At 38.2% G+C, this 23,033-nt stretch overlaps 1 protein-coding gene across 1 annotated transcript; it reads left to right on the top strand.

The window, feature by feature from the left end:
- The first annotated feature begins 414 nt into the window (after window positions 1-414).
- LOC146133235 (uncharacterized) lies at window positions 415-22,588 on the top strand. The gene is made up of 25 exons (XM_083396415.1): window positions 415-1,288; window positions 1,398-1,573; window positions 1,759-1,855; window positions 2,094-2,153; window positions 2,520-2,586; window positions 3,866-3,986; window positions 5,090-5,229; window positions 7,333-7,480; window positions 8,016-8,098; window positions 8,686-8,794; window positions 9,075-9,162; window positions 9,795-9,944; window positions 10,111-10,273; window positions 10,922-11,069; window positions 12,469-12,625; window positions 13,488-13,580; window positions 13,838-13,939; window positions 15,769-15,963; window positions 17,790-17,921; window positions 18,261-18,390; window positions 18,986-19,057; window positions 19,444-19,657; window positions 20,021-20,104; window positions 20,864-20,956; window positions 21,237-22,588. Exons 1-25 carry the CDS (start codon window positions 459-461, stop codon window positions 21,725-21,727), a joined length of 4,143 nt encoding a protein of 1,380 aa, XP_083252541.1. The 5' UTR covers window positions 415-458; the 3' UTR covers window positions 21,728-22,588.
- The last annotated feature ends 445 nt before the right edge of the window (window positions 22,589-23,033 follow it).

Below are 23,033 nucleotides of genomic sequence, written 5' to 3' on the forward strand. Positions count from 1 at the left end.
CTTACAAACTCCCACTAAGTGTTATCGTTATTATTTATTTTCACATTGCACTCGATTTTGGTCGGGCTGCCAATGCGTCTGATTCAGGCGATTCTCGTTGCATGTCATACACTTTCTGTGTTGAATTTAGTAGACGCAGTTTTTAAATGCGGCATAAGTTTGTTAGAGGGCAGGTTTGTGAAGGCTAGTGATATTTAAATATTATGTTGAGTTCCGAAAGTGGAGAACCTGTAGGTGTAGCTAGAAAAAGATGCAATCGTAACACCAAAATTCATTGTATTTTTTGTTAAATTAATGTGCTCTTTAAATTATAAAAGCCAGGCTAACTTATAACGTTTGTTTTGTATTTACTAAATGTTGTTTGGTATAACTAGTAGTTTTATTGTTATTCAGTTTTGTTAAGAGCTAACTTTACATGAATGACTGAGGTAATTCTGAAGTAGTCATGAAGAAAGAAAATGCCCTCACATAAACATTTTGCTGCAGCTGCAAAGTCGCACTCTGACCGATCCAGAAAAGACTCAAAGCAGCCCACCAAGCCTAAGAAACCATTGGTTGAGTACGAAGGGGACAGTTCTTCATCAAGTGTTGAATTTAATCAGAGTGCAAGCAAAATCATCAGACGCGTGATTAATATCAAATCAGAAAGTAATAAATCTGAAGTACGTGGACGGCCTGAAAAAGGCCGCAAAACAGAAACAAAATCGGTACACGATTCAAGGGGTCGGGAAGCTTCTAATCAGAGGCACAATCGTAGCAGTAGCAGACATTCAACTGGTCACCACAGATCGGAACCACATCACCCGGTAAATGACACTCGAAGTTCAAAGAAAAAGTACAATTTGAAGAAATTAGAGTACCATTTGCATAGAGAAAGTGGTGAGCACAAAAGCTCATCCCACAGACGTAAAACCTCTCGATCGAGAAGTTCGTCAAGTTCTGATAGTGAAATGGATCGGAGATTGCCAGGACCTCCTCCCCCACATCACTATGACTTTCAACCTTCCAGAGGATACCCACCACGAAGCCCAACTGCAGCCCCGTTTCCGAAACAAGGTTTTATACCACCCCCAGAGTGGCATGATCGCTACAGATCCCCGCCTCACCAGTTTCAGGGTTCTCATTCTCCAAGCTATACCCATCGGTCACGACCACAAATCATTCGGCGTTCAATTACACCACCACCAAGAGATCGCTTTCCAGACCCAAACAGGCCTGGATCATTCATCGACAGGACGCCACATTTCAATCATGATATGCGCTCCTTTCCACCAATAGCTGTTGGCAGGCAAGTACTTAGTATTTTACTTGTTTTCTGGAAAACAATTAAGTTGTTTAAAATGTATATTTTAAATTTAATAATGTATTTTAAATATAACTTCTTGTGTTATTTTTAGTGACTTGCACTTCCCGAATCCTAACAATGATGTTGACATGAGACGCTTGCAACCAGGAATGTCCGTACATAGCCAATCAAGTCTTTCAAACTCAGAACAAACTTTTTCCCACAACAATATTAACCATTCCAATGCCAAAGCAGAAATCAACTATGACAGACCGTCTTCTAATTCAGGTTTGTAATATTTTTACACTTTTTATGCTTACAGTAAAAAAGTAGCTGTTTTTAAAAAAATATAATAGAGTATAATTTTTGATTCCAGATAATACTTTTAGACGTGGTTTCCAAATTTAAAAGTGTAAAAAGTCCTAAATACATTTAGTAGTTAATTATCAATATAATTTTGATGGTTTTTATAGACGAATCCCACTCGAAAAGGTCCAAGGAAAGAAGCAACTCAAGATCAAGGAGCAGAAGCAACCACAAGCACAGAAAGCACAAGAAAAGAAAACATAAGTAAGTTAGAGATTGAAGCAACAAGGCATAATAATAAGGATTGTGGTTTTAGTAGGTCAAGGCATATAACAGTTTCCTACACCATCGTTTGGCCAAATCTGGTTTAAACAAAGAAAATGTCTTTTGGTGCAAAAGTTGTATAGTTTAAAGACTTTAGAAATCTAGGTGGAATGCAATTTTAAGACGAGCCTTCTGCTTTTTTATTGACTATCATTAATTTTTTTATTTACTTGACTAGGTCAGCATCGCGCAAGAGGAAACATAGTAAGCGTTCCAAGATGTCACGACACAGATCAAGGTAAAGCACTAAAAAGCGTAAATTTAAAGATATTTTTCTTTTACTGTTTTTTTATTGATAGCATGTACCACATATTAGAAAGAAAATAATTGTGTTTTATAAAATTTTTTCATCCTGTAAGTACTGTTGCTTTCTGATTAATAAGCCATTTTATGCACCCATAACTGGTAATACAATACAAGGGCCATAACATTTCTATATTTACTGTTCATTGCGATATTTCAGTTTTTTTCCTATTTAGTTAGACTTTGCTTCAAAGATTAATACTATTTTTTACTGGGTATATCAACAATTTGTACAGTTTACCTACCCGAGTAGCTTGCTGCTGGATTGGAAAACAAATAACTATTTTTTTGTTTGTTACAGGTCGGATTCTGAAAGTGAGAGCAGTGAAAGCGATGATGATTCAGCTGTCGATAAAAAATCTTCAAAGGTGGGTACAAATATTTTTTAAATCGCATTTCACTCGGCTAGGTTTAAAAAAAAAGTGTTGTTGATAAGCAGGGGCGTATCCAGAAATTCAAGAAGGGGGGTTCTGAAATTGTTTCAACGTCCAGCAAAAGCGAAAATTTAGACGCAAAGCGAACACGTGCGTTATTGACAATCCTGCCAGGCTCTGCAAAACCGCTTAGTGTGCAATAGTTAACTTCAGGCGAAAAACTAAACTAAGACCGTGAAATATGTGTGATTGATTTTGGTAGATCCATGTACGGGCCTAGGCTAAATTACAAGCACGTCTTTCGCCACCTGCAATACTAAATGGAGATCGTTTTTCCTGGGTGTTTTTCGATTAGTGCGACATATAAGCTACTTCGAAGAAATGGTTTAACTTTAACAGTTAGTGAATCTAGTTCAGTGTTCGATCACCGTTTTAGGTTTGGGCGTACCTGGCGAGCAAAGCGAGTGCGATTTTTTTTTTGGTCTAACGGCATTTCTTTTAAATTTCCTGCAAGTTTTTATTACATTCCCAAAAATGTTAAAAAATATATGTCAAATATTTTTGAATACATTTTCGGTTTGTGCGTGGCGCACTTGGTAGCTTTCCACGGCGCAACGGTAAAGAAGCGCTGATCTAGTTCAAAATACAGCATCAAAACGTTAACAAACCGGACGTAGTAAGATCATTCTTTTTTTGCACTTAAGTAGGTAAAATATTTAAAAAGTATTTGAAATGAACTTGTGTATAGTTTGTCAAAGAGGCGACAGACCCGATGAATTACCGACCCCAGTCTTACACCAACTTCTGATATTAACGCAGACAACAAACAGCAAGAAACATCAGCACCGTCCAACTCGAAGTTTTCAGAGAAAAAAAAGCGGAAACCGCTTGATTTATATTATTAATTGTCGAACACACACTTGCTGATTAGCCAACCCGAACGAATAACAAAACGCGAAAGAGAAAAACTATCTAGCGTTTACGGTCGACCAAACAAAAGCAAAAAAACGGCGTTTTGCGTTTGATCTTGGTGTCGCATTAGCTTAAGACGTGTGACCCAATTACATTTAAAAACATGCAGCTTCGGACGGTAAGTAAAACTCTGACAAAAACAAACAAAGAACAATAATGCCACTTACAAAAAGGAGGGGTGGTCCAAACCCCCATAACCCCCCCTGGATACACCACTGTTGATAAGTGGTGCTTCCCATTGGTCACTTTAATGATTTTGTTATAAATTAAAATTCACTTTTATTTTTAAAATGCTTCACAGAGCAAGTCTGCAGCAGGTGCTCAACCAACTGCAACAAGTATGACTGTAACAGATTTAGCTGCACATCTTAGCAAACACCGCAAAAGATTAAAGGAGGCCGAAGCCCAGGATTCTGTCACAGGTAACTTTGTTGCCTGCCAACTCTTGTTCCCAATTTATTTAATTCCAAGTTTTTGACCAATTGCTTCGTATATGTTAGGACAGTCATAATATTTTGTTATTTTCTATGATTACTTTATTAAATCACTGTTGTAGTTTATTGTATGTTTTGGTTTTCGTATAATTTAGGGGTCACCAAACTGGAGCCCAACTTGTATCTTTGGTTTATTCTACTGGCCAGCATGCATCTTACAGTAATAGCATGCAAAATAATTTTCTTGTTTTGTAATGCGACTGACACCCTAACACAGTGATTCCCAAACTGTGTGCCGCGAGAGATTGTCAAGTGTGCCGCGAAACTTTTTGTAATTTTGGAAAATAAGTTATTTGAATTACCAATGGGCATACACACAAGTATTTTAGACTCAAATACGCACTATCTATCACAAATTATTCATAATTGAGGCATTTGCATAATTATAGTTTGTCGTGTGTTAAGGGCGATTATAAAATGACTCTATTGTTGTTCTGTTAAAAGTGTGCCGCGAGCCAAAAAAGTTTGGGAACCACTGCTCTAACAGTTGTGTGCTATTATTCTGGCTTATATTTAAAAAAATACTGCTAAGCAGCAACAGATAATTTCTTCTAAAATATCTCAATTATGACAAATAAATAGAGTTTTATGTGTAATAACTGTCATCAGTTTAAACAACAAAACTCATATTATGTTTAGAGATAGACCGATATATTGGCTGATATTTGGCTTCTACCAATATATCGGTTTTGGTAAATGTAGGCCGATACTTTTGCCGATATTTTAGTACAAAAATATGATATAATTTTTCCTGTACAATAAACAACCTAGCAATTTTTTAATCAAAAAAAAAATTCATTTTAGCATCCCGACAAGTTTAAATGCAAATTAATAGTTTAATAATTAATAAAGATATATAAACTGAAACATTATTAGGATTTTATTTTCAATTAATTCAAGTTTTGAACATTTCCCAGGTATATAAAAAAAACGGTATCGGTTGATCCAATTGGATATCGGTCGACCTCTAATTATGTTGCAAACCAAGCTTGGTAAACTACAGTAACTATGCTTTTTCGTATGGTTTGCAGAAGAAGATCAGAAGAGCCACCATCATCATAGGCACAAGCATCATAGCAGAAGGAGGAAGGGAAAAAAGAAGAAGAGCGGAAGCAAGAAGAAAAAGAACAGGAGTGAAAGTGACAGTGAAGAGCTGGACCATACTGAGGAGGTAACTTTTCTACAGGATATAAACTCAGTACAATAAATGGGCCTAAATCCAGTCCAGGCAGACATGTAGTTTTATAAGACTTTTAGGTTGTCTTTTTTTGCTGTGTTCTTATAAATTGCTTTGTGGTAGGACAGCAATCCAGCCATAAGACCAAAATTAGAACAACGTGGCCGCTGGATTAAAACACAGTTCGGAGTAAGGTGATATTAGGACTAATACCTAATAGTCAAATTAACTTAACTGTCTTAACGTGAACAAGACCTATCGACTCAAACTAGGGCGCCCAAACATTAACACCTAAATGGTTAATGCCTGGCAGGTGTTCCCCAATCGTCCCATACCCTCTCCCTACAGTTTTGTGATATTTTTTTTCCGTTGATAATTTAGGCCTTATTCTACTTTGAATATCCCTAGTCTTCACTAAAGATTCATGCCTATAGCAAAAATAATCCATTTACTGAGAACCATGTACTTGTGTCTAACCTCTATGCACATCTTAGATCTTTGTCGACTGTTCTACCTTGTTCAGACAAACTAAGCCCAAATCTGTCGTAAAATATGCAAATGTGAGTTGAATGAGTCTATAGACACCAAGAACTAATCAAAATTAGCTAAAAAACTTGCCAATCACAAAATCACGAGCCAAATTTTGCAGACCTGTCAGAAATTGGTGCAGTTCTAAGCAAAAAGGTCTACGACAATTAGGGCATCCAAAGGATGAAAAAGTCCTGACTTTTAGACTTTGAAGTCTTGGACAATGCACTAATTTGACTTAAAAATCTGCTTAAGAAGTTCAAATTTAATAATACTTTTCCACCCGAACCCAAACGCTAACTAACACCCTAACTCAAATAATGTGCGTTGATTTAATAAATATATTAACGCTTTCAGTCCTAATACATCGATGTGTGACGTAACAATCCTATATCACCTTGACAAGAAATTATCTTATGCCCTACCAAATAGAATGGTGTGTGAGTTACATTATAGTTGGATTATGCCACAGTGAGCAATTTCCCTCTATTAATATTACAGCAATACAGTGAAAAAAATAAAATGAGGGCATTTTCAGAATCAGCGCCGAAAACACATTAGGAATCAATCTATCACATCTATGTTTAAAATTTGCTGTTGACCAGCAGTATTAATTCTATCTCATAATTTTTTTTATTTTTGGTCTAAATGTCAGACTCTCCTGCCCTTGGATGCCCTAATTGTCATAGACCTTTTTGTTTAGGACTGCACTAATTTTGACGTAATTGGGTGAAACTACACATGCATGTAATTACAAAGTAAAGCATAAGACACTGAATATAGGCCGACGTAAGATGTAACCATAAAAATAGTAGGAATACTTGCGACGCGCTGAGAATTAGGAGTACTTGCGCCGCGCTGAGAAGTTATTTTGACCAGTGTAACCGCAAGCACATTTTTTCATGCAAGCAAAAAATATTAAATTGTTTTTTTTTTACATATTTCAAATATCAATAGTTTCCTATAGCCAACAAGATTACTATTTTACAAGGATTATCCTATTTTTACTACACCAAAATTTCAAAAACTACCTAAATTAGTTTTCTTTAGGCTTCATATAAATAAAAAGTGCCCGATCAGTTTTTGTTTGTACTACATAAAAAGGTGCCCAAAAAGTTTTTCTATACATTAAAAAAGTGTCTAAATTTGCTTTATTCAAGCTACGTGGATATATAAAAAAAGAAATGATCTGTCAAAAAGAGACATCATAAAAGCTTATTTTTGGCTCTGACATACCTGACAAATAAATTTTCATAATTTTCATTTAACCTTATTTGTCTAATGACTTCATTATAGTTTCAATTTTTGTCTATGTGTTTGTATTTTGTAAAGGAAAAGCCCAAAAATAAAGACCTTCCACGGAACACATTAGGTCACTTTTACGTTTGATAATAATAATAACTGGTCACTTTGCACACTGATTTTGGCCAATGTACAAAAAATTGAGCTTATGGTAAGAAGTTAGTAAGGAACATAGTTGTAGACTACTTATGCGCTTTGTATTCTAACAACCAACATTCCAAGACTATATTTATTCTGTTTTGCGGAACTAAGAGAACTCTTTTTTAGCCTGACAGTGTAGAAAGGTCAACTGCGGAAGCCGAAGCATCCCATCCTGGCCCCCCACAAGTCAGTAGCTCAACCACTGGAAGGGGAGTACAACACCAGGTCCTTGTTCCAGTGACGACCAACCCACAACTAGCTCATAGCCATTTAGGTGATTAAATCATTATGATTTGTCTGACTACAAAAATTTCACCCATGACTAATATTTGAAATAATAGTTTATAAGTATATAAAAGAGTAAAATAGTGCTAAATCTGATTTAATAGTTAGCACAGTGTTCCGTAACCTTTTTTGACTTGCGCCACCCTACAGAAATTAAAAAAACAGTTCGCGGCTCCCTTGCCCATATTTTTGCTGAGTTGTTAACTGTAACACTACTATCATCGAGATTGCAACAGTTTGTTAACTGCGCAACAAGACTGATAACTTTTTAATTATTAGAACTTTTGTCGTATAAAAAATATTGTATTAAGAAGCTTACCAATAGAGCAAAAATTAAAATCATGAAGAATATAAAATCTCTCTTGGCACCCTTGAGCGTTAAAAATGGCATGCTAAAAGGACCGCTGCAACCCTGTTGTCAACCACTGAGTTGGCATAACATACCAACACGATTATGTGTGAAAAATATCGTTTATTTACAGTCCGTAGAATTTCAACTCCTAAACTTTTGTTTTAATGTTCAGGAGAGGAAGGGGCTCAAGCCTTCCAGGGCATCCAAGTGCCTCCCCCTAATTTACCTACAATGTGGCCACCAGAACTAGAACAGGTGGGTGAAGCAAGAATTTACTTTTAAACCAGCTTATGAAGCGAGTAGACAAAAAAGTAATAAACCGGAGTCTGACTCCAGAGTCCGGCTCTGGCCAAAAAAATAAAAAGAGTCTGACTCCGTTCAAATGTGCGATTTTATCAAGTCTAGTCCGGCCCTGACTCTACAGCCTGTATTCCGCCAATTTATGTAACTAAAATAATGTGGATATTCAGCAATCCACTTCCATAGCGGTGTCATATAATTCATTCACTCACAATACATGATTGGAAAATATTCCACCATATGCTATTCCACCTTTTTCCAGTTGGCGAAATTTCCAGTTGGCGCCATATCAGTTTTAAAATTAGTTACTGCGCAATGCGCAATTTTATGTGGTCTTACTCGAGTCCCAAATCAGACTCCAGCAAGACAAACCGACTACTTGAGTCCGAGTCTGACTCCCCCGCGGCCGTGGCCTGCATGCACTACACATGCTGCCAAACCAGACACTTGGACTAGGAATAGTCAAGTGATATTTTATTTATCCAATAGACTAGTGTGCAGGTTAAACAGTGGTTAAACTCCCTCATATTAACCGTTTTTAGTTTCAGCATTCCAAAGATGTTGACCATCGGATTCATAGAATGCTTGCCAAACGAGAATCACTTTCACTTGATCCTACTGACATCCCTGCTGAAACCAACCTTCAAAGTGGTAGGATTTTCACATTAAACAACTGCTTTTGTGGTTGTATTGACATGTGCTTGCTTTTTGATTTATCATTATGAATAAGAATATTCTGAAAAGATTGTTGAATATCGCAACATCAATTATTTTAGTGTATATAGTGATATGTTATTAGAACTGTTACAAACTTTGCAAGGTTATATTGTAAGTCACTGTATATTTATGTACAGACTTACGAAACCATTTTTTTTGTTAAATGATTTGTTTGGTTGTTTAAAGTTAAATTTTCTTTTTGTTGTCTTTTCAGTCAAGCACGAGTCGGCCTCTAGTCTTATCTCTGTAAAGCCCGAACCGGGAAGCTTGAACATAAGTGAAGCAGATAAACACGAATCCAAGTAAGTTATTTTTTCTTTGTGTAAAAAGCGCACGCCCTGTGTTTTAATCATATTGGATTATAATTTATTTCTTATGTTAGCTTATAATTTTCGAATTGTTTTAAACTAGCGAAGGGGTCGGAAACCTTTTCAGCTAAGGGATCCATAAACCCCGAATGTTTTAGTTTTTTGATGAGAGCCTTATTATATTTTTCATCAATTGTTTAGGTTGGCAAAAATAGTAATTTGAAACGGGCCGTTTAGAAAGCCACATATAAGCGCGGAAAATACATTGGCTAAGTTTGCAAAACTTTGATTACGGAGTGCCATGACACGAAAAAGGCATTTTGGATGCAAAGGGATTTTTTTCAAATTAGTTAACAGCCACAAAAAGACAAATAGGATTTGCGCGAAGCATGGAAAAATTGTTATTAGACTCGTTTTAAATTAAAATTTATACAGTTTAAAAGTGGTTATGGCTGCTAACAGTTTTATTCAAGTCATGATAAAAAGTGATATAGCTTAGATTTATCTGCAAGCAAGATTACATCATTACAAGAGCCATTGGGCGTCATCAAAAGAGCCATATATGGTTCACGACCCCTAAACTAGCGCAACATGGCCAATACTAAACACTATGTCTGTTCTAATAGCATAAAGGAGGAATTTCCTCCTGCCAAGAAAGGACTTCACGATCTTCCCTTGCCTCCTGTTCTTCCTGCCTCCTCTACAACGGATGAGGAGCCAGCAAGGACGCCGCCATCCGCCTTGGAGAAGGACACACTAAAAAGAAAACGTCCAAGGCAAGCAAGCTCCAATTGCCATTTTCTTTTTACAGATCTTTAAACCTCAAATAAGTTTGTAATTAGATGAAGCTATCTGTAGCATCTTAATACCTAAGAATTACAAATACAGGTTACTTACCATAAGATTATACTTCAAAATCACCTTTTGCTATTTCTCATTCAGATCGTGCGGCCCCCGAACCCGCGAAGTAAAACAGCGCGTTAACGATTGGGGCTCGATGTGCGTGGACGAGTATGACGTCATCTCGATCACGGGGGAGGGGACCTTCGGTCAGGTTTACAAGGCCAAGGAGAAACGGACTGGGGCTGTCTGCGCCTTAAAGAAGGTAATGAAGGTTTTTTTTGGTTTTATAATGGTGTTATAGTGGACATGTGTTAAATTGCGGTGTTAACACTAGACACAGGCTTTATAGGGGTAATATGTATGTGGGTGTTAGGGAAGGTGTAGGTTACCTGATGAACAAACTGCGACATTTCAAAAGTTTTCCAAAATTGGTTAAAAACTTCAAACTGCATGACCATACATATAGGATTTTTCATATTTCTTTTTATATTTTGGTAGTTCTCAAAAGTCTTTACAGCAGTGATTCTTTTTGGCCGGAGGTATACCAAAAAAGCAAAAAAATATTCGCTGCATGCACTTACCGCTAAACAATATTCCTACCTTTACCGAAATTACCATAAAATTTGTTGTTTATTTGTTCCACACATTTTCCAGGCTTCCCAAATCATCACTTGACAATTGCCCGTAATAACTGACCAGTGGCCATGCAATAGGTGAATACCAAAATGTCATCAGTTTTATAATGAACAGTGTGCAATGTGCATTCAAGTATTTGGCATACTTTGTATTCTTTTTTAACACAAAAAGTTTCGAGACTAGTTTGAAAAGCACTGCCTTACATACTTGGCGATCAGGCGTAGGATATGCCAAGTGTATGGAAAAATTGTGATGACGCGTACGTGTGACGCAGGTTCGCCTGGACAACGAACGCGAGGGCTTCCCGATCACTGCTGTGCGTGAGATCAAGATCCTGCGTCAGCTGCAGCACGCAAACATCGTGTGCCTCAAAGACGTTCTAACTGATAAGTCGGACGCCGTCGACTTTAGAAAAGAGAAAGGTGACCGTCAAGTATTTTTGCGTCGTTCGATCAATTTAGAGTTGGTATATACCAGGGGTGTTCAAATGATTTCTACCATGATCCACCACAGTTAAATCTGACAACATGATGATCCGCCAAACACGAATAGTAATCATATTGGACACGCTTTAATCTGTATGGTGCTTTATTTATGTAAACGCGATAAGTTGAATAGTTAGGCTAATCTTGTTTAGTGTTTGTTAAACTTTCTAAGTCAGTTCGCACGTGGCGAGCGAAGCGAGCGCGATTTTTTTGGGTATACCGGCATTTCTTTTAAATTTCTTGCAAGTTTTTATTACATTACCGAAAATACAAAATGTTAAAAAATATATTTTTTAATGCGTTTTCCATTAACGTTAACGAAGCGCTGATCTAGTTCAAAAGAGAATAGTCAAAAAGTATTTGAAATGGACTCGTATTTAGTTTGTCAAAGCGGCGGCGGGCCGAATGAATTACATTGGCGGGGCGCATCCGGCCCGCGGGCCGTAGGTTGCCGACCCCTGTTTTAGACTTTAGGTCTTACAATAGCATCGAATTGGGACTTTCTGTCGCTGACTGATATCCTAAAACGCTCACAAAGATTACCATTTGGGAGTCTCGTTCTATGCTTGATTTTTTACAAAATTCATTAACACTAACAATTGGTGTTCACATGAAAACACTGTAGAAAGTTTAATTTTTTAAGACTATAAGAAGATCCGCACAAAACGCTCAAAAGATCCGGATCCGGATCGCGATCCGCCATTTGAACATGACCGGTATATACAGTAAGTGTTGAAGTGGCGTCAATGTGCAGAAAAAAATTAAGATTTACCTTTACTAAGGCTGTTTAAAACTGGTAAAACAAAAATGTTGTTATCGTTTCGATTAAGGACTTATTCGATTAGTTTAGTCCAATGGTTTTAACCTTTCATGAGAGGTGGCCCCTTTCCAGGGGCTCTCAACGCTTTGTTACCACCTCGTTCACATCTTGGTAAAATGATTCATTAAACATCACAATTTATAGGAAAGATCTACACTTCTAGGTAAACTATCAAAGGATTGAAATAATATATGATTATGCCCCCCGTAGACGGTTACGTGTCACTCCAGGGGGGCGAGGGCTACGGTTGAGAAACTCTGAGTAAGTCTTTCGCAGGCTTCCGGTGACGGCATCAACTTAAACTTTTTTTAGCTACTACCACTTTGAACAAGCAGTTTTCTGGTTTGTTAACAAAATTATATAAAACAAATAAAAAATGTTGTATTTTAATCCGATTTTTAAACTTTCTTTACAAATGAAAAAACGCCAAACCCACGATATTTTCCAATACCATTACCAAACCGCTTTTTAGTCTTCCGTTATATCACCGCTTACTCAGTGTGCCTATCAATGCAGAGTGCGCCTTCTACCTTGTGTTCGAGTATATGGACCACGACTTAATGGGCTTGCTCGAGTCGGGGATGGTGCATTTCAACGAGGGACACGTGAAGTCATTTATGAAGCAGCTGCTCGACGGCCTAAACCATTGCCACCAGAAAGGATTCCTCCACAGGTTCGCCTTTTTTTTGTAAAACCAGGTGATAAACCCTAGATCGCGCGTTTTTCATTATGGCGCACTATGCTGGTAATAAATGTGTACAACTGTATAATGTATTGTACATGCTAATTAATGTTGTTCAGATAAAAATATTAAATATCTTGTAACAGTGTAGTTGATTACAATACCCCCAATTTACCTTTAACTGCTATCTGGTGCTGAACAGCGCGATTTACGTCATTCGAAAAGGTTTTATGTCTGTATTGTGTAGTTTTGTTTAATTTATTGATTTTAGTTAATAACACATTTGAAAAATACGATGTAAATTTTTACGTCATTTTCTTGGTATAGCGTAACCCATGAAACGATATTATATGCCGCATTTGTTAACATAATAAACTCTCCTAGAGTAGTGTTTCTCAACCCATGGGTGGATCGCCGTTTAAATTTGTTGGGTCGCAGTAGTTACACATTGTTATATGTTCAAATTGATTCTGATCGAAATTTATCTTTTTTTAGACCTATACAAAATGGAATCAAAACAAATAATTCTTTTATCAATTAATAAAAACTGATTGCAAAAGTGTAACGTCTTCTTCACTTATGAAAAGATCTACGAAGAGAATTGATTCGCCAAAGCTTCACTGTTATCTTTACTTATAATATTGGTTTCCAAAAAGACTGAGAAACACTGACTTATAGAGCGAGTAATACGCACTTAAAAAGTATATAAATAATGTGCACAACATTCATTGTGAAGTAAACACATAAATACGCCGCATCACCAAGGTTTAATAGTTTCCTTCTTGCTATAATTAAACCGTATTTCGTTCAATCGAGCGTCCAATGAAAACATGATGCATCTTTCGGTCTGCAGAGACATCAAGTGTTCAAACATCTTACTGAACAACAAAGGAGAAATCAAACTTGCCGACTTCGGATTGGCGCGATTTTACAATCAGGATGAACCGTAAGTTGTAACGTAAATATTCACGTTTTCGCGGCACAATAAGGAAACAACGCAGAAATAATATTGTAACGAAAGGAATTGTTCGTTTATAAAATAACCACTATCATTCGTATCCCCATCGCTAGTTCTGTGATTGGTAAAGTACTGCTTTTTTAGTACAAAGGATGTTGCTTTTGTCGAATTTGCAATGAAAATGTAGCAATATGTATTCTTGTTTGCGTTTTAACATGTAGTTATAGCTGTTATTTTTTCTCCAGGCGTCCGTACACCAACCGTGTGATCACATTATGGTACCGACCGCCAGAGTTGCTGCTTGGTGAAGAGACTTACACACCAGCCATCGACATATGGAGCTGCGGGTACGTTGCGCATTAAGGCGATCTGCGTTAGCGTTGTCTACCAGCCTAATACAATAATAGTATTCCTGTTGTTGTTCGCTGGGGGTGATTAAATTGGTGTCCGTCAAACCTTTGGGGATACTTGGACTAAGTTTAGGGGATTTATTAAGGCATGATTTAAATCTTAGTTAAGAATTTCAAAAATGATAAAAAAAAATTTGGATTAGAAAAAGTTCTTCAAATGTTTTATTTTGTAGTTTTTTTTAAGTCTAATTGTTTCATGACGTATCTTTTAAAAAGTTACGCTGATTCACAAACCAAAAACTTTGTTTAGGGGTTTGCATTAAAAAAAGCTATGGATCCCTGCTGTAGACCAAAAATGACTTCTAGTTTTCGCGAAAATTCTACGCAAGTGTCGAACGATTTAAAGTAAAATTCCAGTTGTCAAAACGACGCTGCACATCACTCAATTAATACTCAATAAGATATGAAATTAAATCCCGGCGACCAACGGAAAGGATACACACTTACACAGCCTTTATGACAAATACAAATCGTCGCTAATAACAAAAACTGTCGTAAGTCCAAATTTATGGTTTGAGAAGAACGCCTTTTAGTGTTTCACCGCTGCTAAGCTCGTCTTAAATCAGGGGTGTCCAACTCAAACATGCCGGCGTGCCAATTTTCATCTTATAACTTCTTCCCGTGCCAAAGTTTCGTAACCGAACCAATTCTTTTTAATCATAAAAGCGCTTTTTTACCAAAAATAAGAACGTTTATTAAACTTAAAAAAAACTGTCTAGTAGAAATGCGCATCACTACGTCAAAGTGTCTCTCGTCGAGCTGACTTATCGTTTCTTCACACCAAGCTATATAATATGATTTGAATGCTAGCCTCCATACAGTATAATGTTACCATATCAAAAGTAATTGTTGGTTGTCGTGATTACCGCGATTGTTTTATATTGTGAACAAACAATGGCAATTGGCTGTATAACAAACTTAGTATTTTCTGACAATTGGCTGAATACCAAATTGAGCTTTTTGGGCAATTGGCTAAATAACAATTTCAGTATTTTTTGGGGAGGGCTTGCGTGCCATTTTTTATTATGTCGCGTGCCACATTTGGCACGCGCGCCGCTTGTTGGACACCCCTGTCTTAAATCGTTAATGTAGATATTTCATAAAACTTAATATAAAAAAACGAATACAAAAACCTAAAAATGTCGTAGACACTAGAGTTGTTCAAAAAAAAAAACACTTTTTTGTTTCAGTGGGGACACCCTGGAATTGTTAGGTTGTGTCTAAAAACCCCACAAACCAAATCTGAGCACGTTTGGTTCAGTATTGACCGTGCTACGTCAATTTGAAAATTCAGATTTGGGCAAAATTAAAAAAAGAATAAATTGTCCTTCCCTAAAAAAATATATATATTTTTTTTTACAATGCTTTGCAATTGAATAGCAATAAATAAATCTGTTTTGCAGTAAAAAAGTGAGTAGTCATGGTACAAATGTCACATTTCAACAACATTTGTTAGGCCCCACTGAAATTTGACAAAAAAGTGTTTTTTTGAACAACCCTAATGGACGTACAACACTTTTAGAAAACATTTTAAGAAACAAGTGCTTATACTATACTACACTTAGAAAATTCATATCTCGAGAATTAAAGCGCAACAATTTCATTCGTACAAAATCGAAATAAACGGTTTTTGGCATTTCTGTACTTTACGAAAGTTTTTGTTATTAGCGACGAAATACAGTTTTTTGGGCGTAAATCCGTCGCACACACTGCATTAAACTTCAACTCAAGCAGCCAAACCTCTAACCCGACCGTCTCACTTTCAGCTGCATTCTGGCCGAGCTTTTCACCAAGAAGCCGCTTTTCCAAGCCGACCGCGAACTCGCGCAGCTCGAGTGCATCAGCAAGACATGCGGTTCGCCCTGCCCCGCCGTGTGGCCCGACGTCATTCGCCTTCCCCATTTCCACACCATGAAGCCCAAGCGCCAGTACCGGCGCCGTTTAAGGGAGGAGTTCGCTTAGTAAGTAGTTTGCTGTTGTTCTTTTTGCTAAGTGGTGCCGCTGCGTGCGCTCGTTTCGAGAAATCTTGAATTTGATTTTTCCTAATTATATCGTGTACCCGGGAAACAACTGTTGCGCCAGTATAAGTTGAAAGCGTTGCGAATGAGCACTTTTGATTGCGAGGTACACGGAAGCCGCCTAATAATTCGTGTTTTGTGCAAAAAATGCATTTGATTGTGTGTTAGGTAAATTTTATGTTTACTTACTTAGCTATATATAAAAAAAGGCGTTTGTACACTTATTTTTAAAAGGTTGGCTATGCGTTCCGCGCGCCAAACGAAATAGAAAAACGAGATTAAACATGGGAACACTATGGAGGGATTGTAATGTAGCTTGATAATACATTGCAAACGTAATAAGCTAAGTGCTGCTTCGACTGTGACGTCAAAACCGTTGCCGATACTCTCTTTTTAAAGGAAGTACTTAAGTACTTTAGTGCTGTAATGGGTTGGTGCTTATTGCCCGAGTGAGAGTTGTTTAACTGGCGCCATTGCGAAAATGTTTCAACAGGACAAAACTTGTGAACTGCCAAAACCTTGACTTTTCTTACGGTTTCATTTCGTTCAATTTATTTGCTTTTATTTTTTACTCTGATCCTTATAAGCCACTTTTGCTATGACGCTTGTCAATTTTTCCAAAACAATGTGTCCTTAGTAACTATTCTGTTGTTGTGTTTGACGCGTGTATAAAAAGTGGTATAAAATGAGGCTAAATAAGTTGTTGGTTATCTACGAGATTTCAAGTATCGAATTTATTCTCACCTATACCTACTCTGATTTCATAAAATAATATTATAAACGATTTTCTGCAAATACAACATTATTTTCCCGCTGTTTTTAGGCATATGGCACATTTAAAGAGTTTTGTTAAGGCATTAACAAAACAGAATAGTTTTGGTAAATATTCTCAAAGTAACACGAGCAGTTAATGACAAGGATAAAACAGGCTTGACATTCACTAAGCCAGTGGTTCCCAAACTGTGGTACGCGAGAGTCTTTCAGGTGGTCCGCGACGAACTTCAGCATACGTATAAAATTGCGAAAACTCTCAACTTTCAAAACTTTCAGATAGGGTAATTTACCATGTTGTGTTTTAGTTACCTTTAATTTGAGGTTTAGCACGTTTATGACATAACACTTATCTTGTTCAAGATAATAAAATGGTTTAATTTATATGCAGTAATGAATAATACCAGCACTGTGTAGTATTGTCGTATGTATAATGATTAGGGCGATTATTTTTTTATTTGTCAAAATTATTTCAAGTCAAAATCGAATAAAAATGAACATAAATCGTTTACTAATTAACCACCGAGGTATCTCTAATTTGGACAAACGGATTGAACAGTTTGTTGGTTTTCTTTGCGTGTGATTTGCAATTATCCAATTTCCTATTTCAATAACTAGGTCTTTGTTAATGTTCTGCAATTATTTTTACGTTGTATTTCAACTGTTTACATCACATTTTTTCTAAAATAACCATCTTCTTGTTTTCTTTGGCATTTTTATAGTTTTCTTTTTGAAATGACCAAAATATCAACTAAGTATTTTCTTGAGATTTGCATAAACCCGAAAAAATGTTGAAGACGCCAAGACACTAATGAAGTACTCCAAACAACAATAAGCTATTTAAATCAATGTATTTCTAACCTGGTCTTAGGTGGTACATGAACACTGTACAAAAGCTCAAAAATGGTACGCGAGACAAAAAGTTTGGGAATCACTGCACTAATCAAATATAAACCTTATACTAACTACAAATCTACAATTGTCTCGTTTTCTCATAGTCTTCCGACACTCGCGATCGACTTGCTCGACCAGATGCTGACCCTTGACCCCAGCAAGCGCTTCACGGCAGAGGAGGCGATCAACTGTCCCTGGCTCAAGAACGTCGATCCCAACAACATGTCGATGCCAGAGTGAGCATTTATTTCCCCTTGAAAGTAAAAATATAGTCTTTTTTAGAGTTGTCCTCTTTTCCAAGCTATTGTGCTACTCTGCGACGAACTTGCAATCGTACTACCTTCAAGTTTGGAGAAGACTGGGCTAGAATTTTATCATTATCTCTTAGTGGTCGAATACTTTGAAATCTGCACTTTTTTTGCATTCCTTTTTAAAGAGACCAATTTTTGCAATTTGACAGCTTGGATGAACAAAACACAATAGTCGTCCTTTTGAAGTTAACCCAGCTTTTGCCTTTTGCAATAGTACATTTGCTTCCACGGACATGCGCCTTCAACCTTGTCGATTTTGCGCAGTTTTCCACACTGGCAGGACTGCCACGAGATGTGGAGCAAAAAGAGGAGAAAGGAAATCAAGGAGAACGCCCGACTCGCGGCAGAGGGGAAGCCCCCGGTGCACCAGGTCGAACCCGCCAACCCCCCAACGGTAGGCTGGCTAATAGCTATGTTGCTACACTCTTGATACACTTGACCATTTATTTTAAAGTTAAAAGTCCCCAAAACAAATGTGTAGGCCAGTGCTCTTCAACCTTTTTTGGTTTGGTGAACCCTTAAACTTTTCGTGACAAACTCATGCACCCTGTTCACTTAAAAGGTAAACTGAGGTAAAAAGCGATCTAAACAATCAATATGCTTAACAATATCATCATGTGAATTAAACCGAGTGGAGCTGCCGAAGTTTTACACACTGTCGGTGATAGTGTGATTATGGCTGCAGAGTGCTTGCGAGTACTATTGCATGTCATAAAACAGCATTCAGGGTTAAATATTAATATTTCATTAAAAGTTTATGATGCACCCTTGTATTTCGAAACTGGTGCACCCCGTGCATATTTTGATGCACACTAGGGCACACTAGGGCGCACCGTGCACACCGGTTGAAGAGCACTGGTGTAAGTTACGTTTGACAAAAAAGCTAGTTATTTTGCTTCTATTTAGTGTGAAAACTCGTTTGGTTTGTTGGTTTGTCTGTAAAGCTAAAGCAAAGTGTTAACCTTCTTTCATGTTAAATTTTTGCGCAGGCTTCTGGGAGCAAAGATGTAGATCACCGCGTGTCAACCTCGTCGGGAAAGTCCGCGTCCGCAACAAAAGAAGTGAGTGAAGGCAGGGGCCAGGGCGATTTCATTTTTCACCACGTTGGAGTCGCGCCACTCCAATTAAAAAAATAGATATGCGGAACCGATAATATTGCTATTTTGGTTTTATTCCAATCAAATCTTTTATTACGACAGTTGTACTAAATATTATGTTTTGGCGATTTTAACTTAAATCACTATGTTGTTGTCAATAATATGCTGGCAAAACCGTGTATAATTTTTGCAATTTTATAAACGACTTTTACAAAATTCGTGCTCAGCCTGAACAACCGTCAATTAACGTTTACCTAAAAATACATTTTTAACCGGTTTACCAGAAGAGCTGAAACTACACCTAAAATCAAAAACTCTATTCCCAAGCCTATCTGCTTTCTCCCGTTTAGGCCGCGCCCGCAGCGCCGGGAAAGTCCCGTGAACAGGACGCCCTTCTGCGCCTGATGCAAGAAAACCCGGACATGAACCTGGCCCAGCTGGCCAAGGCCTGGAACATGCCGCTGGATGAGGAGACGGTGAAGCTCCTCTCTTCCGTGAACATCCAAGTCCTCATCTCGGCCCTTAATCAGGGAGGAGGGGCGGGAGGGGATGCCCCCAACGCTGGTATGTCTTACTTGGAGAATGCTTAGCCGAGTGCCGTTTGTGTTTGTTTACAAAGGCTAAGAATAACAAGCGGTTTCTGGTAATAAATTCGGCGAGGTGCCACTTGGACATCACAGCTCAAAAAAATTAATTTGCCTCGCAGCTGTGAAATTGAATTTATATCGCGACTAGCACTTTATGAACAGAGAAAATATATTAGCATGGAAGACTTTTAAAGATATGTGTTTGGCATTCCTTTTATACGCGCCGAACTGGGTATTTCGTTGTAGCTACCTTGGTACTTATTTAGGTCTATGCAAACTTTACGTATATTAAATACGTTTTGTCACTGTTTCTTTTGTCGCTTATTTCCTTGTTTATTAGGTCTAGCTGTGATCCTTGATCAGCTACAGAAGACGATGGGCAAAAGTGGGCCGAGCAAGTTGCCCGCTGCTGGACCATCTACTGGTATGAAAAGACATAGTTTTAAACGCACCACTATTTAATAAGCGCGGGTTATTTAAGGTAATATTAATCTGTACATCATAGGCGCGTCTGTATTTTTTTAATGTTCTATATTATTGACTTCCCTTTAAGAAGCATTCTTTATCAATCGGTTGTCTTCTATTGCACCTAAGAACAGGCGGCCCTAAACGCGCCCGTGATAACATTTTAATGCGGTTCGCGACGTAAAAATTTTCAAATAAATGACTATCTTTTTATTGCTTTATGTGTTTCTGTATTATTGGGCCAATAGCAATCGCATTTTAATTAAGTCTAAAAATTTTAAACCCGAATAGTAAGATTTTCAACCTTCGCAACTAGATGCTGGAGTTATTCTGGGCAGACTCTAATTTACTCTGTGTGGAAGTAGAATGACAGAAATGCAAAAAAAAGCATGACAATTATATGGATGACGATGCATAAGGTTTAACAAATGAAGGCGTGATTTGTCATTGTGTTTTCTTGCCTATTGGTCTTTTATCTAGAAAAGGGGATCCTAAACTTTTTTACCGCGGACCCCTACAATTTGTTTTGCTTCGCGTGGACCACGGTAGGCAAGAATTTTTCAAAAATGTTTAAGAACCCCGATCTAGCACAACACAGTGTATTGTGGCCTTCCAGTATAATCTACAGGTTTCCATTTGTCCCAATTTGAGTTTAAGACTATTAACCTAAGAGGTCTTTGCGTTAGAGTTGATCAAATAACTTTCGTTTAATCTTCAGGTGCCACTGAGGACAGAACACAGAAGGTGACCCTGGCGCCTCTACCGACGAGGCCGGGACTACAAGGACCTTCAAGTTCACGACGGTTAGAAGGTAAATTTAAATTGTAGTTCACAACTTAAAACATCCATCTAAGATGGTTCATCACCATTCTTAAACTTGATACAATGTTAAACGCCCACAATACACCAACTCTCCCAGACAAAAAAAATGTATATTACGATCAATAATTTTTTTAGTAAGATCGCACAAACTGATTCAAATGATCATGAATAGCGGACCATTTAATAGCCTGTTGTCGCAGCAAAATAATGAGAAAATTTTTAGAACAGGGCGCTTCGAATATTTCTTATCCCGGCATATTTACTCGCAGAAACTCAGCATATTAGACAATCCGTCAGCAACGATCCCAAGCAAAAGAAAGGCTCCGAGAGGTCGCGGCCCGGCGGCGGGGGAGGGGGGCCAGGATCCAGGCCCAAGGACGAGGACCTCAGGGTCCGGAACACTTCCTCTTCCTCCCACTCTTCGCCCACTAGAGGGCGCCATGATGCGCACAGGACGTCATCGTCGTCATCGATAAACAGGGGCGCCCCGCGGCGAGTTACGTCACACCCAGGCAAGGAGGACAGCGTCAAGAAAAGCCTCGCCAAACTTCTCACGCAGCAGCTGCTCTCTAGAAAGGGCGCGGCCAACGCCAACCCGGAGTTGGAGGCCATCGCCAGCGCGGCGGGACTCCGTCTCGATCCTGCCGGGGAAATATCGGCTTCAGTGACCGGATCCCGTGACGTAGATCACCGCCAGCGTCCGCCTCACCTGCCGAGGTCCGATTCCCTGCGTCATTCCAACGGCAAGCACGGGTCGTAGACCTTTGGGCCTTGGCCGCCAGCGCTTCGGCGGGAATCCGAGCTCTAAACGCCGCGGGTTGTTTTTATGCGATCCCCGGAGATTCACGAAACAATAAGGATAGCGACCGCCGCCACGACAGAAGTTGGGAACTTCACCGCTGTTTTTGTTTCCTTAAAAACTGTGTTAAATTCGTTCTCGTTACATGGCATTAGAGATGACAAGTACGCGTTTACACGTATTGTACTTTTTCTGATCTTCCTAATTCCCGGCCGTGGTTTGGATATCATCGATAAGCACGCGAATGTCAAGCGGTAATTTTTATGCTGCTTTAAAGAACTCGGAACGATATTTAGCAAAGTTCATCGTCCGCCTTATTTCATTTTCGTTTTAACTGCTGAAACGTACGTTTCTTGCAACCGTACCAACAGGGGAAATACACTTGAAAAAAAATTCGACAGTCTTAACTAAACTTTCATCCGAATTGCAAAACGCCTCTGTTTACAACCCACGTTTTTGCGTACTTTTTTGACACGATATTTTTCCACCAAAACTACCAGATGGCGTTGTGTAGAACTTTCGTTTAAACCTCTCTGGATCTCAATAGTGAACGATCACCACTGTGCCAATGCTTGCTGCAGGAAAGACAAAATACGGACTTGTGGTGCTATTCCTGTCCATTAATATTTGATCAAATCTAAAAGCTTGGTCTCGGGAGGCGATTACACAAGCGCCAAAACTGATGTAAACCGTAACTTTTGTGAAAAGCGTTCTACTTTTCATTTCTGACCTTATGCTGTTGCAAGAAACAAGTAAAGTTGTTTATGTCGGCTACTTCCCTTGGCCAACTTTTGGGTCGCACTGCCCTATGTACTGGGCGCCAATAAATTTATGCCTTAATTTGAGACTAATGCTGCCTTCTGGTTCACTTTCTCAATACGAAGAAGATAGTTTTCACAAAATTTCGCGAAAGCTAAAATATTTCCTATTTTTAGGATTAATAAGGTTTCTACTATGTGAAACGCGTAACAGGATTAACCATTGTACAAAGTAAGCACGTGCTCGCATCAGGGGAAGGAAGGCACCACAAAAATTTGCATAGCCGAATTTACAATGGTGCCTCCGTGTTTAATAAAATAACTGAGTTGGTAAGACCAATCCCGACTTAACAGTGGCCCAGGTGAAACAAATTTTTGCTTTTTCATATCATCTTAAACCTCTATAAATTTTTGAGAACTAATTCCAAAAAACTTTGACCGTCAATTAGTAGTGAATTCTGAAAGCAATTTCGGATAACGTGTATTTTGTTTATATTTAGAATGACAAA

This window comes from Ascidiella aspersa, chromosome 9 (assembly GCF_963924565.1).
Source record: "Ascidiella aspersa chromosome 9, kaAscAspe10.2, whole genome shotgun sequence".
Lineage (NCBI taxonomy): Eukaryota > Metazoa > Chordata > Ascidiacea > Phlebobranchia > Ascidiidae > Ascidiella > Ascidiella aspersa.